Below are 16,146 nucleotides of genomic sequence, written 5' to 3'. Positions count from 1 at the left end.
AACTGAAAGTTGTATGTTTATAATTTAATCATAATAGGAGAACATACTAATGAGATAGCATATGATCACTGACAATTATTTTCATATTTCTACGATTGAGTAGAATTATTTAGTTTCAAAACATGAAATGAATGGGCAATGCTATTCAAAGTTTGACTGTATTCACATGTTAATCGGGCTTTTTGCATGCAAAGAGGAATTTTTATGTGTAAATTTTGAATAATTTAAAATGAATTTAATGCTTTTTTATTATTTTTCTTAAAATAACAGTCAGTCTTCTGAAGATGAGTTAACAATGCCTTGCCTAGGATTATTGGCAAATCTTTGTCGACACAATCTTTCTGTTCAAACACACATAAAGACTTTGGTAAGATGGTTTTTGTAGACTGTTTCTTTCTTGTTTTGTGGTGGGTCCTGTGCTTCAAGAAAGTTTTATGCATCTTGTCTCATCCAGCTGACCCACCAAAGTTAATAATCAGATTCACATAAAAATAACTTGAAGTATTCCAGCCTTCATATATGTTGTATTTAAGATGTTAAGGGTTAATACAGATGTTGAATACTTAAAGTTTAATTAGCATCCCATTTTTTGTTGTATTGAATAACACAAGACAAGCTAAATTATCTTGTGTCAGTAGAAGGGAGACACATCACTGGCAATCCCATTGCCCTCAGTCTTCTATTTCCACAAGAGCAATGGCAATTCCACCAGAAAGATTCATGAGTAAATACCTAGCGTCCACTACCAGTAGTTGTGATATGTGCAGGCACACTAATGAGGTTAACTGATCCGCCATTAGAAATATAGTAAACCAAGGAAGTTTGTTGATTCTTGAAGGTGCTTTGTGAACAACAGTTCCCCTGCTTGCAATATATAGTATTACCTGTTTAATTTTAAATTAAATAATATGTCATTTGTTCATGTGCTAGATTATTCTGACCAGTTCTTATTTTGGAGGTGGAGATTATTTTGAGCCACAGAAATGTTTGAGAAGTTGAACTTTTACTCACAATCTTGTATCTAAACACTGCTCTTCACTTAGTTGTACCTGTATATACTACTGGAAGCAGTATATGAAAATACCCTCTCCTTAAATGACTTTTTATGTTGATAATGATGTTTAATACAAGTTTGCCTACCCTGTGTAAGATGTACTTTCTGAACCAAAATATAAAAATTACAATTTTTCATTCTAATTTATTTCTTAATATTTTTCTTCCTCAGAATAATGTGAAATCTTTTTATCGAACTCTTATAAGCTTCTTGGCCCATAGTAGTTTAACTGTAGTTGTGTTCGCACTTTCAATATTATCCAGTTTGACATTAAACGAAGAGGTTGGGGAAAAGGTAAATATGATTTTTGTTATTATTTTTGAAAATAATTCTAAAGTTTATATTCTTGGATACTTTAAAAGTCCATAATGAGGTTCTTGATTACATTTTATGATAGTTTCAGCTTAACTTTCTTTTTGTATAATACGCTTTCACTAATTTGTTTTTAAGCTGTTCCATGCCCGAAACATTCACCAGACTTTCCAGCTAATATTTAATATTCTCATAAACGGCGATGGCACACTGACCAGAAAGTATTCAGTTGATCTACTGATGGATCTTCTTAAGAATCCTAAAATTGCTGATTATCTTACCAGGTATGGCTCTGACAAATTTTAAGACCTTTAAAAAATAAAAAGTCAAGATGTGTTTTTGATAAATAAAGCTTTTTAAATTAGTAAACTTGAATTTTACTGATTCACAATAGACTAAATAAGAATATTTTGGTGGGATTTATTCCCATTCTTTTTGTTTTCATGGCCTGTAATGTAAAAATACAACAAGGGTGTGTATGTGTTTCAGTCTTTATCTTAAATGAATAAGGTTGTATCATTCTCCAAAATGTACGCATCCTGATTAATCTTTTTCAAAATCAGTTTTAAATCTTGAACACTATGAGTTTTTGAAAGAGTATTTTTATTATAAGAACATTCATGTCCATGTGTCTTTCGGTGTTTATCATTTTGTATAAAAATGGATGTTTCCTTCAGTGGATGACTCTATTGCATTATAAGGCAAAAATGACAACATATTTATATGTCCATTCTATCTCATTGGCATTTCATACGATTATGTTTTGACATCGATTAGCAACTGTATTTCAAAGAGTTCATGGCCTTTTTGCCTCTTGAATTAAATTTTCAGAGTGTCTAAACTGCTTTGTAGTTCTAAGTTAGAAAATTGTTGAAATTGCTTTAGAGTTAAATTAATGAGTCATTCAGAAACAAAATGTTTATTGAGCCCTGCTATAGCCAAGCATGGGGGAGGAGTCAGTGTTAGCAGAGGCAAGAATATGAAGACATAGTCCTCAAACGTTAAGGAACATGGAATCTAGAAGTTATACAAAGACATAGTTCCTAATCTTTAAGGAATATACAACCTAGAAATTAAAAAAATCAAAAGCCAAGCACTAGGACAAGGTTGATCACTCGTCATATGGTTAACTGATATTTTGTACTACCAAACAGTATTCGCATTGGCATTTTATTTTTTTTCTCTTAAGCATCAGTAGATAAGGGAACTGTCTTCCAGAATGCCTTCTCTTTACCTGCCTCTCTCTATCTGTTCTGAAAATCTTCCCAGTACATTCTCATGTAACACCTGTACAGACCACCGAAAAGTACTTCTTTAACAGCTTAGGAGTAAACAAATAATATTGTGGGTATACCTCTCTGGGAGGAAAGAAAGATAATTTTATTTAACAATAAGTAGTTGCTTAATCACTTTTGTATATCTCTCAGTTACATTATCTATTTTTATTATTAACTTTTAAATTTTTTCCATTGATTTGAAGGAGGAGAGAGAGAAGTACAACTTGTTTCACTTACTTAGTTGTTCCATTTGGTGTTGTACTAATTGGTTGCTTCTCATATCTAACCCACGACCTAGGCACACTAGAATGACACTCTGTCCACTGGGCCACCCAGTCAGGGCTGCATTATCTATTTTCTATCTAGCTATGTTGTCCTCTTATTTATCTGCTCTACCATTTAGCAGAATATTCCTGAATCTGTTCCAAGGTCTGACTTAATACCTGGGTTACTAATCAAAGCTTGAGAAAATCACATCTATGAATTCGTACACTACTTGTGATCTCTAACTTCATCTGGACAACACCTGTTACATTTATTCCCAATCAGCTTTCTCATTTTCTGCAGTGGCTTTAAATATTTACTACTTTCCTCTTGCCACTTTTACTTAGAAAATGTCCATAATCGTTGTCTCACAGAAAAGTAAGAAAATAATAAAGACTCCCATATAATTGGAGGTTCCTCAAATCTTCTCCTGAGCAAAGTTAGCCATGTTTATTCCAATTCTTATTTGGTGTCCCGTTTTGTTCATAAACATATCCCATTATTCTATGCATTAAGTCTCGTTCTGTCCTATCGTCAACAATTTCTCCCATCTCTTTAGTGCCTACCATTCAGTTGACTCCCTTGATTTTTACATATACTCAACTTTCATCTTTTTTTTTTAAATAAATTTTTATTAATGTTAATGGGATGACATTAATAAATCAGGGTACATATATTCAAAGAAAACATGTCTAGGTTATCTTGTCATTAAATTATGTTGCATACCCCTCGCCCAGAGTCAGATTGTCCTCCGTCACCCTCTTATCTAGTTTTCTCTGTGCCCCTCCCCCCTTTTTTTTTCAATAATATGTTTCTTTTAAAATTTGTAATCTGCCATTGTATTCATAGTGAATATCCAAATTTTCAGTATAGCCCTCTAAAACCTGGCCACTGGCAGTCAGCCTTATTTTTTCACATTCTTCCTTATGTACTTTTGTATCATTTCAAACAGTAAATAGAACCACTAACTTGCTAGAAATGCCATTTCATATGTCCATGTGCTATTTTCTGAAGAGCTTTGTTTGGAAGGCTGGGATACTCTTTCTCCTATATACGTCTGACTCCTATTTCAGACTCAAGTCTGGGAAGCTTCACCTCATCAGGCCTGTTCCATCAAGTCTGGGTTTGATACCCATCCTGTTTCATAACATTTTATACATTTCCATTAAAGCATGTTTTACATTATAATATATTATTTTTTGTTTTTCTAACCTTCATCCATAGACTGGGTTCTCTGACAGTGCTCTACTCTCCGACTCTAGGATTTACCAGTCCCATAGAATGTAATGAATGAATGGTACCGCTAGGACCTCTTAGTGTTGTTAACACAGGGCCCTGCTCCTTACTTCTGTATCTGCAGAGCCTAACTTAATATCTGGACATTGTAGATGCTTTATAAATAACTAGCTAATTGTTAGTATATTACTGTTCTGTGAATTTTACAGCCTTTAAAAAAAGGCTATTGAGGTATAGAAAGTTCAAATGAATTATTTCTTGCAATGAGTTGTTTTTATACTGTTTTTATATATGACAGAATCATTTTATGCATATCATAGTGGTAAGATGTGTTTCAAGTTTTAAATATAAATTTTATAAAGGCTGTTCTATATTAGAAGCTCAAATAGGTGAAAGAATACACTTACATTTCATGTTTATTTTGTACATAAATAATTTTTGATGTATCAATTTTACAATATCATTTGATGGACGATTTTTTAAAACTGTCTCAGGTGTACAGCGAAGTGGCTAGACAATAATATACTTTACAAAGTGATCCCCTGATATTTCCAGTACCCACCTGGTGCTGTACATAGATAGTTATTACAATTATTCATTTATTGTATACCTTTTCATACCTAGATATGAGCACTTTTCTTCATGCCTTAATCAAGTATTAGGTCTTCTTAATGGAAAGGATTCTGATTCTTCTTCAAAGGTATGTAAAAACAACTCTTGTTTTAAACTTTTTAAAAACTAATGTGATGAAAAATCTAAGTGCACAGTTCACAAACTAAGCGTAGTTTAAATTTGAAGTGGCGAGGGAGAGACAGAGAAGCACAACTTGTTTTACTTACTTAGTTTTTCCATTTAGTTTTGTACTAATTGGTGGATTCTAATATGTACTCTGACCTGGGATCGAACCCATGACCTTGGCACACCAGAATGACACTATCCGCTCACTGAGCCAATGTCTAGATCAAGAAACAGAACATTACTCTAGAACTCTCCTTAAATCTTTATACACTGGTATAGCCTCTTTGGAAAGCTGTTCACAGTGCTTACTGACCATATGTGTACCGTATGATGCAGTAGTTCCACTCCTAGCTACATAGTCAGGAGAAACATGTTCATAATTTCACCAGAATACATGCAGAAAATACAGTCATCCCTCGCCATGTCGCGGTTCACTTTTAGTGGTCTCACTGTGTTGCGGATTTTTAAATTGTATAGTATATCTAATTTTGTACTAGGGATTTTTTCTATATCATGGGATTTTGCGGTATATAGGTATTTTTATATACTGGTTATTTTAATTATTTTTGCAGTAAAATATGCATTTTCTAGCCTAAATAATTGAAAACTAAAAAATGTAGAAAAATTAAAACATTAAAAGAATATTAAATCAAAATAAAGTTTTAAAATACATATAAATAATAAAATAAATACAAGGTCGCTATGTAGCATCCACCGGGTATGAGAACAAACATCGGAGACTTTCAGGAGTTAAGATGTTACTTTATTGGCCAGTTTAAACTGTACAGGGGCCAACTTCCGAGATGTCCGGAGACACCGTGCCCACAAGGAGCTGCAAATGGGAGCCGCGCCTGGAGCTTACAGCCAAGCCATTATATATCCTAAGTGAGCAAGCATAGGACAGAAGCAGATGTGGCAGTTTAGCTATTGGCTAGGGAGGTCACACGCAGCATAGCAACAGAGGCCAGCATAGCAACAGGGGCCGGTTTTAGCTTAGTGGCGAATTTCAAACCTAAACTTCTGATAAGGGTCTCTGACCTTCTTTGTTCCCAGCCTCACAGGAGCCATATCAGCACTTACTGTTCCTGCAACAGTTACACTCTTTGGCAGCCCCAGTACTCCCTGAATCTAACAGCTACTTCGCAGATTTTTACTTATTGCGGAGGGGTTCTGGAACCTAACCCCTGTGATAGACGAGTGACTACTGTATTAATCAAATAGAAAATTAAATTAATTAAATTTGAAAATCATACCATTTACTGATTTTGTGTGTTTGTGATAGAGAGACAGACAGACAGACGGGAAAGGAGAGACATGAGAAGCATCAACTCATAGTTGTGGCCTCCTAGTTGCCCATTGATTGCTTTCTCATCTGTGCTTTGACCGGGGGCTCCAGCCAAGCCAGCGACCATGGTGTCATGTCTATGGTCCCAGTGACCTCACGCTTACGCTGGTGAACCTGCGCTCAAGCCAGCGACCTTAGGGTTTCGAACCTGGGTCCTCTGCATCCTAGGCCAAGGCTTATCCACTGTGCTACCACCTGGTCAGGCCCATTTACTAATTTTTTAAAATGTCAAATACTTCCCGGATAAATCTGACAAAACATGTACAAAACCTCTACTCTGAAATTGTGAAATGAGAGAAATAAAAAACCTAAATAAATATGGACACACCAAGTTTATAGTTTGCAAGAATTTACAGTGTTTGGTCAATCAAAATTATAGCAGGTTTTAGTGTTTTTTTTGTTTTTGTATTTTTTTTTTTGGTGTTTGTAGAAATTAGGAAGCTGAATTTACAAAGGTCTAAAAGAGTGTAGGTAGCCCAACTAGCCCAGTGGAACAACAGTCCAGTCCAATCTATAGTTTATGGATTCTGATTGATAACAGTGAAGTCTTAAAAGTATGGTCATTTCAATAAATGCCACTGGGTCAATTGACTATTCATATGGGAAAAAACTGAATTGTGACCCTTACCTTACACCAAATGTGAAAATTGGTTCCAGAAAGATTGTAGATCTAAATGTGAAAGGTAATACAATGAACTTTTAGAAGAAACATCCAGCAGAATATCTACCTTTACAGCTTTGGAATAGACAAAGGTTTTCTTAAACAAAAAACAAAACGCCAGCTCTACAGGAAAAAAGTTGAGAAGTAGAGCTATATTAAAATTAAGAGTTTCTATTCATAAAAAGATCAATAAGAGTGAAATAACAACTCAGCATTGGAAAGTTACCTATAGTACATATATCCAACAAAGGGCTCCTATCTAAAATGTTATCTAAAAATTTGTACATATAAGCAGAAAATAGAGTGGACCCAATAGCTAATCTAAACAAAGAAAACTTGAATTTGTCAATAAATATGAAGTGCGTATTCAACTTTATTAATATTCTGAGAATGGATATTTAAATGGTAATGCAACATCACTGCTTACCTACCAGATGGTTAAAATTAAAAATAGGGGTAAGATCAAGTATAGATGAGAATGTTAAAACTTCCTAAGTGTCTTAGTATGCATGGACTGAAATTTGATACAGTTCACTTATGAAAACTGGCATTATCTACTACCATTAGACACATGCATACTATGGCATCTGACCATTCCACTCTTAAGAATTTACCCCAAAGAATTGAATGTGTATGTTCACCAGAAGACATGTATAACTTAGCAGTACTGCTCCTGATAGCCAAGCATTAGAAATAATTCAAATGCTGTCAGCAGTGGAGTGGGAACATAAACAGTGGAACTGGAAAACAAGCATGCACCACTTAATGGGGATACATTCTGAGAAATGAATCATTTTATGAACATCATAAATGTACTTACACAAACCTCGGTGGTGTAGCCTACTACACACCTAGGCTATATGGTATAGCTTATTTCTCTGAGGCTACAAACCTGTAGCAGGCATCCCCAAACTACGGCCCACGGGCTGCATGCGGCCCCCTGAGGCCATTTATCCGGCCCCCCGCCACACTTCCAGAAGGGGCACCTCTTTCATTGGTGGTCAGTGAGAGGAGCACTGTATGTGGCAGCCCTCCAATGGTCTGAGGGACAGTGAACTGGCCCCCTGTGTAAAAAGTTTGGGGACCCCTGCTGTACAGCATCTTACTGCATTGAGTACTGTAGGCAATTATAACAATAATATTTATGCACCTAAACACTAAACATAGAAAAGTAGTAAAAATACAATACAAAAGATTAAAAAAGATGCACTGTGTAGGGCATTTTCCATAAATGAAGTTGCTCTATGTGAGTGATTGAGTGTGAATGTGAAGGCCTAGTATCATACATTACCCTACTGTATGTTTACTTCATAAACACCACATACTTAGGCTACACTAAATTTATAAAACACAAAATGAAATCGAGCACAAGAGAAAAATGATGCAATCAAGAGACACTATAAACATGAGATCTTTGAAGTGCTACTGGCATGACCACATACTGTTTTACAGCAGAGTACATCCTAAATAATGATTAAAAGTATAGCATAGTACATACATAAAGCAGTAACAATGGCACTTACTATCATTACCAAGTAGTATGCACTGAATAATTATATGTGCTGTACTTTTATGCTACTGGCAGCCTGTTGTTTGCACCAGCATCACAAACATGAGTAATACGCTATGCTCTGGCATTAAGATGAGACTAAGTGATAGGAATTTTTCAGCTCCTTTACAATCTTATGGGACCACCATTATGTGTGCTGTCTGTCATTGAAATGTCATGTGTCGCGTGACTACTGTACAGTTGAACATGAGTGAAATGTGACAGCATGCAACAATATGGATGAATCTCACTAACAATGCTAAGCTAAAAATGCCAGACATAAGCGTATACACTGTAAGGCTCTATTTATGTGTAAGGTGAGGCAAGGTAGGCTTGCAGTTGTGAGTATGCAAAACAGAGTTCATTCTTGTATTATTTATTGTATTAATTTCCATATGAACAACTGTATAAAACAGTCCCATGTGATTGTTTAATATAAACTGGTAAGCTGATTGAAAAACTATGTAGAAATACAAAAATCCAAGAATAGTGAAGGTAAAATTAATCTGTGATGTCAGAAATCTGAAGTGAGGAATGGTTCCATGTTGCCTTAGGAGGGGACACAAGTGGGTTGGAATTCCGGTAGAATTTTCTTTCTTAATCTGGTTGCTAGTTTTCTGGTGTGTTCACTTTGGGCAAAGCATCTAACTGCACTAGTGATTGATTTGTTTACTTCTCTGTATGCTATACTTACAGAGTAAGTGTAATTGAGAAAATATATTCTTGTATGTGTACATAACATGTCCCTGGTAAGATAAACAGTAAACTAGTAACATTGCTTGCTCTCAGGGAGTGTAACTAGAGGTCAGGCTGGTACCTTTGACTTTGGAATCAAGAACATGTATTACCTATCCTAAAACAAGTACTACAATTTATATTTAAAAGAGAATAAATCAAAGATTGTTTCTAGAAAATGCCAGTTGACTGAGTTCTATTAAAATGAGATGCTATCAAGTTGATTAAAACACAGATCCCAATTATATGTCATTTACGAGAAACAAAGTTAGAAAATAAGTGATAGGCAAAGAAATTAAAAGAAAAATTTAAGATAGGTTGAGAGTATGTGAAATAAGATAGACTTTAACTTAACAGCTAATAAACCGGTTGATGTGGAATGTTATGTAATGCTATAGGGCCCAATTATGAAGTAAAAAAGAAATAAGGTAGAGTAGGAGAGCCCAGGGCATAATGCTGACGGACAAACTGTGAAAATAGCCGTTCTTAAGATCGTAAAGCTTTGGGATACCATTTTTAATACTATCCTAAAGAATGCTTTATAGCAATTCTTGAAGCTTACTTAGCATAATAGCAAGTGTTAGTTACTAATTTTATTTTAATTTTTTTATTTTAAAAACAGATTTGTAAAGAATAAATAAATAAAAACAACATTTGTGCTTCCACTATGAAGTGCTTCGGAGGCGTGTAAACAGTGGTTGCGGTTGCCCTTCAGGCTCCCATTTATCGGCAGTGACCACTGCAAACAGAGTTCTTTGTAACCTTGTAGAACCTGTTAACTCTTTTTGAAAAATAATACTGGGAGAAAAATTGGAAGCTGCTCCTAATTTTTGTTGGAGGGTATTTTCTTTTAAAATGTCTGTTATTTTTAGTGTCATAATTTGATCACTTTGTGCATTCAAATCTAATGAAACTGACATTTAATGAAGACTCTGTGTTGCACAGGTTTTAGAATTACTTCTTGCCTTCTGTTCAGTAACTCAGCTGCGCCATGTGCTCACTCGGATGATATTTGAACAGTCTCCATCTGGCAACACTGTTCTGGGAAGCCGTTCTAAATGTTTAGAACCTACTGTAGCTCTGCTTCATTGGTCAGGCCAACCGTTGGATGGATCAGAAAACTGTTCTATTTTAGCACTGGAGTTGTTCAAGGAAATATTTGAGGTAATATTTGACTTTTCTGCATCTTTTTAAAGATTTTACTTATTGCCTGACCAGGCGGTGGCACAATGGATGGAGCGTCGGACTGGGATGTGGAGGACCCAGGTTTGAGACCCCGAGGTCACCAGCTTGAGCGCGGGCTCAAACAAGGGGTTACTCGGTCTGCTAAGGGCCCACGGTCAAGGCACATATGAGAGCAATCAATGAAGAACCGGGGTGTCACAGCAAAGAGCTGATGGTTGATGCTTCTCATCTCTCTCCGTTCTCGTGTCTGTCCCTATCTATCCCTCTCTCTGACTCTCTCTCTGTCCCTGTAAAAAAAAAAAAGATTTTACTTATTGAGAGAGGAGAGGGGGGGGGGGCGGTGAAGGAGCAGAAAGCATCAGCTTGTGGTAGTTACTTCTGTATGTGCCTTCACAGGGCAAGCCCGGGGTTCCAAACCGGCCTCCTCAACCTTCCAGGTCAGTGCTATCCACTGTGTCACCGTAGCTCAGGCCTGACTTTTCCAGGGTTCTCAGTGAACAGTTTGTTTTTAAAATGTTCATATTAATCTTCCAGTTGTTCATACACTTCAGGAAAACTTCTCCATTACCAGGCTCCCCACCATTCAGCTACTGAATTTCTTTTTTCTGGCGAAGTCACAGATAATAGTGTTTTCCTTTTTTTCACAGAAACGCTTGTATAAACTTTTTTCAGTGTAATAACTAAAGTCTTATGACTTATATGTTTTCTTGTTGTATAACTACTTTCTGAAGTAATCACATTCTATCTCAGTAGATACTGTCTACTCTTTATTAAGCTGCTGAGGGGACTAACAGAGGAACATTGGATTCAGTTAGTGAGATGGCGTGGAGCATGCCAACCACTTTTAGACATTTGGGATACAGACAAAAATTCTTTCCCTAGAGGCCTCACATTTGGGCAGATTTTACCATCAGGGTCATTTTGCATTCTCGACTCTGCTCCCTGCTTTTACCCATTCTGCCAGAGTCTTTCTAGAATGTCTCCCCTCTCCTCACTGGATCCTATGCACAAATGTACATGAATGATTTTAAAAATTTATTGTTTATTTAATCACTTTTTTAGTCATTGATTTTAGAGGAGAAGGGGGACCGGAGGGAGAGAAAAACATAGATCTTTTCCTATATGTGCCCTGACCAGGGATTGAACTTGCAACTTTTTCATACCGGAACGATGCTCTCACCAACCACACTATCCAGCCAGGGCGCCTGATCAAAATTTTTTTAAACAATTATGCACAAGTTGTTTTTTCTGTTTTATTTTGGTCTTGACTGCTAACAATCAGTTTTAGTCTTTAAAAAGCCCTTTGATTCTTGATGAAAATTATTTATGGTTATAAAATATTAAGACTAGTATCTATTTAATTATTATAATTACATTTAGCAAACTCGAGATATCTGGTTGTTGTTTTTTTTTTGTATTTTTCTGAAGCTGGAAACGGGGAGAGACAGTCAGACAGACTCCTGCATGCGCCCGACCGGGATCCACCCGGCACGCCCACCAGGGGCGACGCTCTGCCCACCAGGGGGCGATGCTCTGCCCCTCCGGGGCATTGCTCTGCAGCTACCAGAGCCACTCTAGCGGCTGGGGCAGAGGCCAAGGAGCCATCCCCAGCGCCCGGGCCATTTTTGCTCCAATGGAGCCTTGGCTGCGGGAGGGGAAGAGAGAGACAGAGAGGAAGGAGGGGGGAGGGGGGAGAAGCAAATGGGCGCTTCTCCTGTGTGCCCTGGCTGGGAGAGATATCTGTTTTTAGTACATACTTTTAATTTGTAATAATTTTAAAATCACAAATATAGACTATTTAAAAATGTCTTGTTTGCAGTTGATTAACCCAAAATCTTATTGTTCCATATCAGAGAAAAAGTCATCACAGCTCTCAAAACTGGATAAAAGGGTAGATCTGAAATAGAAGACATAAGTCAATGAACTATTAAAGTACCTGTAAGAAAATTTAAAAGAGTATATTGTAGCACTGTGATGGCTATTTCTGCATTCTGTAGTCCATCTTTTGTTCTGTTTTTAATCATTGGCGGTGGTTATATTCCAGGATGTCATTGATACTGCTAGCAGTTCTTCCGCTGACCATTTTGTGGCCCTTCTGCTGCCTACAGTCCTTGATCAGCTTCAGTTCACAGAGCAAAATCTAGATGAGGTCTTAATAAGAAAAAAATGTGAAAGGATGGTCAAAGCCATTGAAGTTTTGTTAAATATCCTTTACTGGTATAAACGTGGAAACTAAATAACCACTCACTTTTTTCCAGCATTGCATTTACTGCAATTTTGTTTTTGTAATATTATAACTTTTCATGCATCTATATATTCAGAATTATTGAACTGAAATTTAAAATATAGAACTGATTCTCAATGTAGAATTTCGATAAAAGTTGTTCAGACTCTTTCCCCTTATTCCTATGCAAAAGTCTTAAGCTAAAGAACATTTTCAGAAATGCTTTTTAAACTTGATTTAGATATTTCTGTCATGGTTTGAGATTAGGAGTTATATTCTAAAATATCTGCCCTATTACTTTCTTCTGATGGTAATTGCTGCCCCTGTATGATTTACGGTGCCATCTTTGGTGGAGTGTATCGGAATAAGTAAATCTTGGTAAAGGTGTTATTATTTTAGCCAAGTAATTTTTAACTTTTAAAAATTAAAGCATAAATGTTTTCAATGAAAATGACATCACACTTGGGTATAAAACAAATACTATCAACAAATTAGTTTATTTTTAAAAAAAAGACCTTGAGTATAATTAGTGTCACTGCTTACCTTCTGTATACTGATTTTCTTTTCTTTTTTTAGAGAGAGACAGGAAGGGAGAGAGAAAGAAGCATCACCTTGAAGTTACATCACTTTAGTTGTTCATTGATTACTTCTCATATGTGCCTTAACTGGGGGACTCCAGCTGAAGCAGGACCCCTTCCTTGCTCAAGTTAATGACCTTGGGTTCATGTCAGTGATCCCACGCTCAAGCTGGCAGCCCCATGCTCAAGCTGGTGACCTTGAGGTTTTGAGCCTGGGAACCTAATGTCCCAGGTTGACTATCCACTGTACAACCATGGGCCAGGCTACCCTGATTTTTCTAGGTTTTCCTTACTAGGTTTTTTTGTTTGTTTGTATTTTTAGATCAGCTGATTCTAAGCCTTTAAAAGTTTAAATCTCAATTTTTAATTATTAATGCTTTTATTATTATCAGCAAGGAGTTTCTGTATATGAGGCAGATCTCTTATATTTGCTTGGTCAGGTTTTTTTGTATCTCAAAGCAAGAAGAATTTGTTGAACTTTGTCTTGACCTGTAGCAAACTCCGCCTCTCTTTAATCTCTTCTCTGAGCCACTGTTTCTTCATTTTCCTCTTCCTTTACAGGAGTGATGTTCAACCTTGGCAATTTTTTTTTTTTTTTTCCATTTAAGTGAGAGGAAGGGAGATAGACAGACTCCCACATGCGGCCCGACCAGAATCCACTTGGCAACCCCCATTGGGGGCGATGCTCTGCCCATCCAAGGCCATGCTCGCAACCAAGCTATTTTTTAGTGCCTGAGGCAGAGGCTCCATGGAGCCATACTCAGTGCCTGGGGTGGACATGCTCGAATCAATGGAACCATGGCTGTAGAAGGAGAAGGGAGAGAGAGAGAAAAGGGGGAAGGGAGGAGAAGCAGATGGGCACTTCTCCAGTGTGCCCTGATCAGGAATCAAACCCATGACTTCCACACAGTGGGTTGATGCTCAACCACTGAGCCAACCAGTCAGTGCTGCAATCTTGGCAATTTATTAGAATCATCAGAACATTTAAAAAATACTGACATAATAACCATACTTTCAGAGATTCTAATTTAATTGGACTAATGTGAAACCATGGAGGAAGGAGTTTTTATGATTATTTAAATTACACAAATGATTCTGACATACAGTTGAAAACCATTGCTATGGAGACATATAGTCACTTTGCTTGACCTTAGAGATATCTGTAATATATTCAGGCCTTCTTTCATTGATTGGTACCAAACTTGACCCTTTTGAAGTGATAAATATTTAAAATAGCTTACAGCAGGGTTCGGTAACCTATGGCTCTCGAGCCAGATGTGGCTCTTTTGATGGCTGCATCTGGCTCGCAGGCAAATCTCTAATAAAAAAAATAATAACGTTAAAAATATAAAATATTCTCATGCATTACAATCCATTTCCTACCACTCATGTGTTTGGTTGTGAGTGGCTGGAGCCAATCACAGCTGTCCTCCAGGACAACACCAAATTTTTATTGGATAATGCGTAACGTACACGGGTTGTTGTATGGCTCTCACAGAATTACATTTTAAAATATGTGGTGTTCATGGTTCTCTCCGCCAAAAAGCTTCCCGACCCCTGGCTTACAGTGTCCAAACTATGAGAAAAATTCAACAAATATTTATTGAACTGTTGTGATACCTGGTAACTAACATCTAGTAGAGTAACAAATTCTTTGTTTCTCTACCTTTCAGTCAGAAAGTTTTGGTGTCAGTCCCAGCTCTTGCTACTTATCAGTCACTTAACTGCTCTGAGCTCTAGTTTCCTAATCTGTCATTGAACTAATGTAATACACTGAATTGCAGTGAGGAGATCATTTGTATGAAATCATCCTAAATGCTGTAAAGTGCTATACAAAAACAAGGTTTCTGAGAACTTTTTGTTTGTGTCCTTAATAATACTTACCTCTGTGTGGAGATGATACCCTAAAAATGCACATTGCAAAAATTCTGACTACTATCAAATGTACCACTCTGATAGAAAAACAGTTTGCTTATGGCAAAATTGATCTGGGGTTTGGAACAAAAGTCGCCGATTCTGAATTGTGGTGAGTATATGAAATCCAAATTGCAAAACGGTAAGGCCAAACTTAATAAAAATCAAAAGATGTAGTGATTCTCATCTCTTGGAGGCTATCCTTGGGGTATGTTCTTTTTTTATTTTTTTTTATTTTTTGTACTTTTCTGAAGTTGTAAATGGGGAGGCAGTCAGACTCCTGCATGCACCCGACCGGGATCCACCGGCACGCCCACTAGGGTGATGCTCTGTTGCAACCAGAGCCATTCTAGCACCTGAGGCAGAGGCCACAGAGCCATCCTCAGCACCCAGGCCAACTTTGCTCCAATGGAGTCTTGGCTGCAGGAGGGGAAGAGAGAGACAGAGAGGAAGGAGAGGGGGAGGAGTGGAGAAGCAGATGGGCACTTCTCCTGTGTGCCCTGGCCAGGAATCGAACCCAGGACTCCTGCACGCCAGGCCGACACTCCACCACTGAGCCAACCGGCCAGGGCGGGGTATGTTCTGTTAACTGAACGTGCAGGAAAGAATGAAAATTTTTTCATAATGAATTTTTACAAAGTTTATTCAATTCATGGATCACATGCTTTTGAAGAAAGATGAACATCTGTGATTTGTTTTTCATTGTATAGGTATGTTTTGTGATGTTTTAATTTATTGTGATTATCTAAGGGTTTTTTTTACTCTTGAACGTTTCTTTTCTAAAGATCCTTTTTGATATTCCCTTAGTAATTATTTTTATGTTCATTTAATTTTACATGTTTAAGTAAAAGAGCATGAGAAAACTGGGTAGTTTTTATTATAAGGAAATCATTCACAGTTGATAGTTTCCTAATAAAAAAGACAACTCTTAGCATAAGACTTATGGTTAAAGGGAGTATAGTAAAGAGATTCTTTTATTCCCCTCCTCCCACATGAATTAAGTCTTTAACAATTATTTGTTGAAGATCTGCTAAATGCTAGACACTGTGATTTGTTCCAATTTTCATAAATGTC

At 36.8% G+C, this 16,146-nt stretch overlaps 1 protein-coding gene across 2 annotated transcripts in view; it reads left to right on the top strand.

Moving 5' to 3' along the window:
* Window positions 1-16,146, top strand: part of CIP2A (cellular inhibitor of PP2A) — a 39,438-nt gene that overhangs the window by 6,921 nt on the left and 16,371 nt on the right. For both annotated transcript variants that reach the window (XM_066346783.1, XM_066346784.1), the window contains 7 exons: window positions 271-367; window positions 1,226-1,348; window positions 1,505-1,650; window positions 4,768-4,843; window positions 10,117-10,335; window positions 12,401-12,560; window positions 15,043-15,184. In XM_066346783.1, coding sequence (XP_066202880.1) covers window positions 271-367; window positions 1,226-1,348; window positions 1,505-1,650; window positions 4,768-4,843; window positions 10,117-10,335; window positions 12,401-12,560; window positions 15,043-15,184 — 963 coding nt within the window. The remainder of the gene's footprint in view (window positions 1-270; window positions 368-1,225; window positions 1,349-1,504; window positions 1,651-4,767; window positions 4,844-10,116; window positions 10,336-12,400; window positions 12,561-15,042; window positions 15,185-16,146) is intronic.

The sequence above is a fragment of the Saccopteryx leptura genome, chromosome 8 (genome assembly GCF_036850995.1).
Source record: "Saccopteryx leptura isolate mSacLep1 chromosome 8, mSacLep1_pri_phased_curated, whole genome shotgun sequence".
Classification (NCBI taxonomy): domain Eukaryota; kingdom Metazoa; phylum Chordata; class Mammalia; order Chiroptera; family Emballonuridae; genus Saccopteryx; species Saccopteryx leptura.
This window is presented reverse-complemented; position numbering and strand designations above follow the sequence as displayed.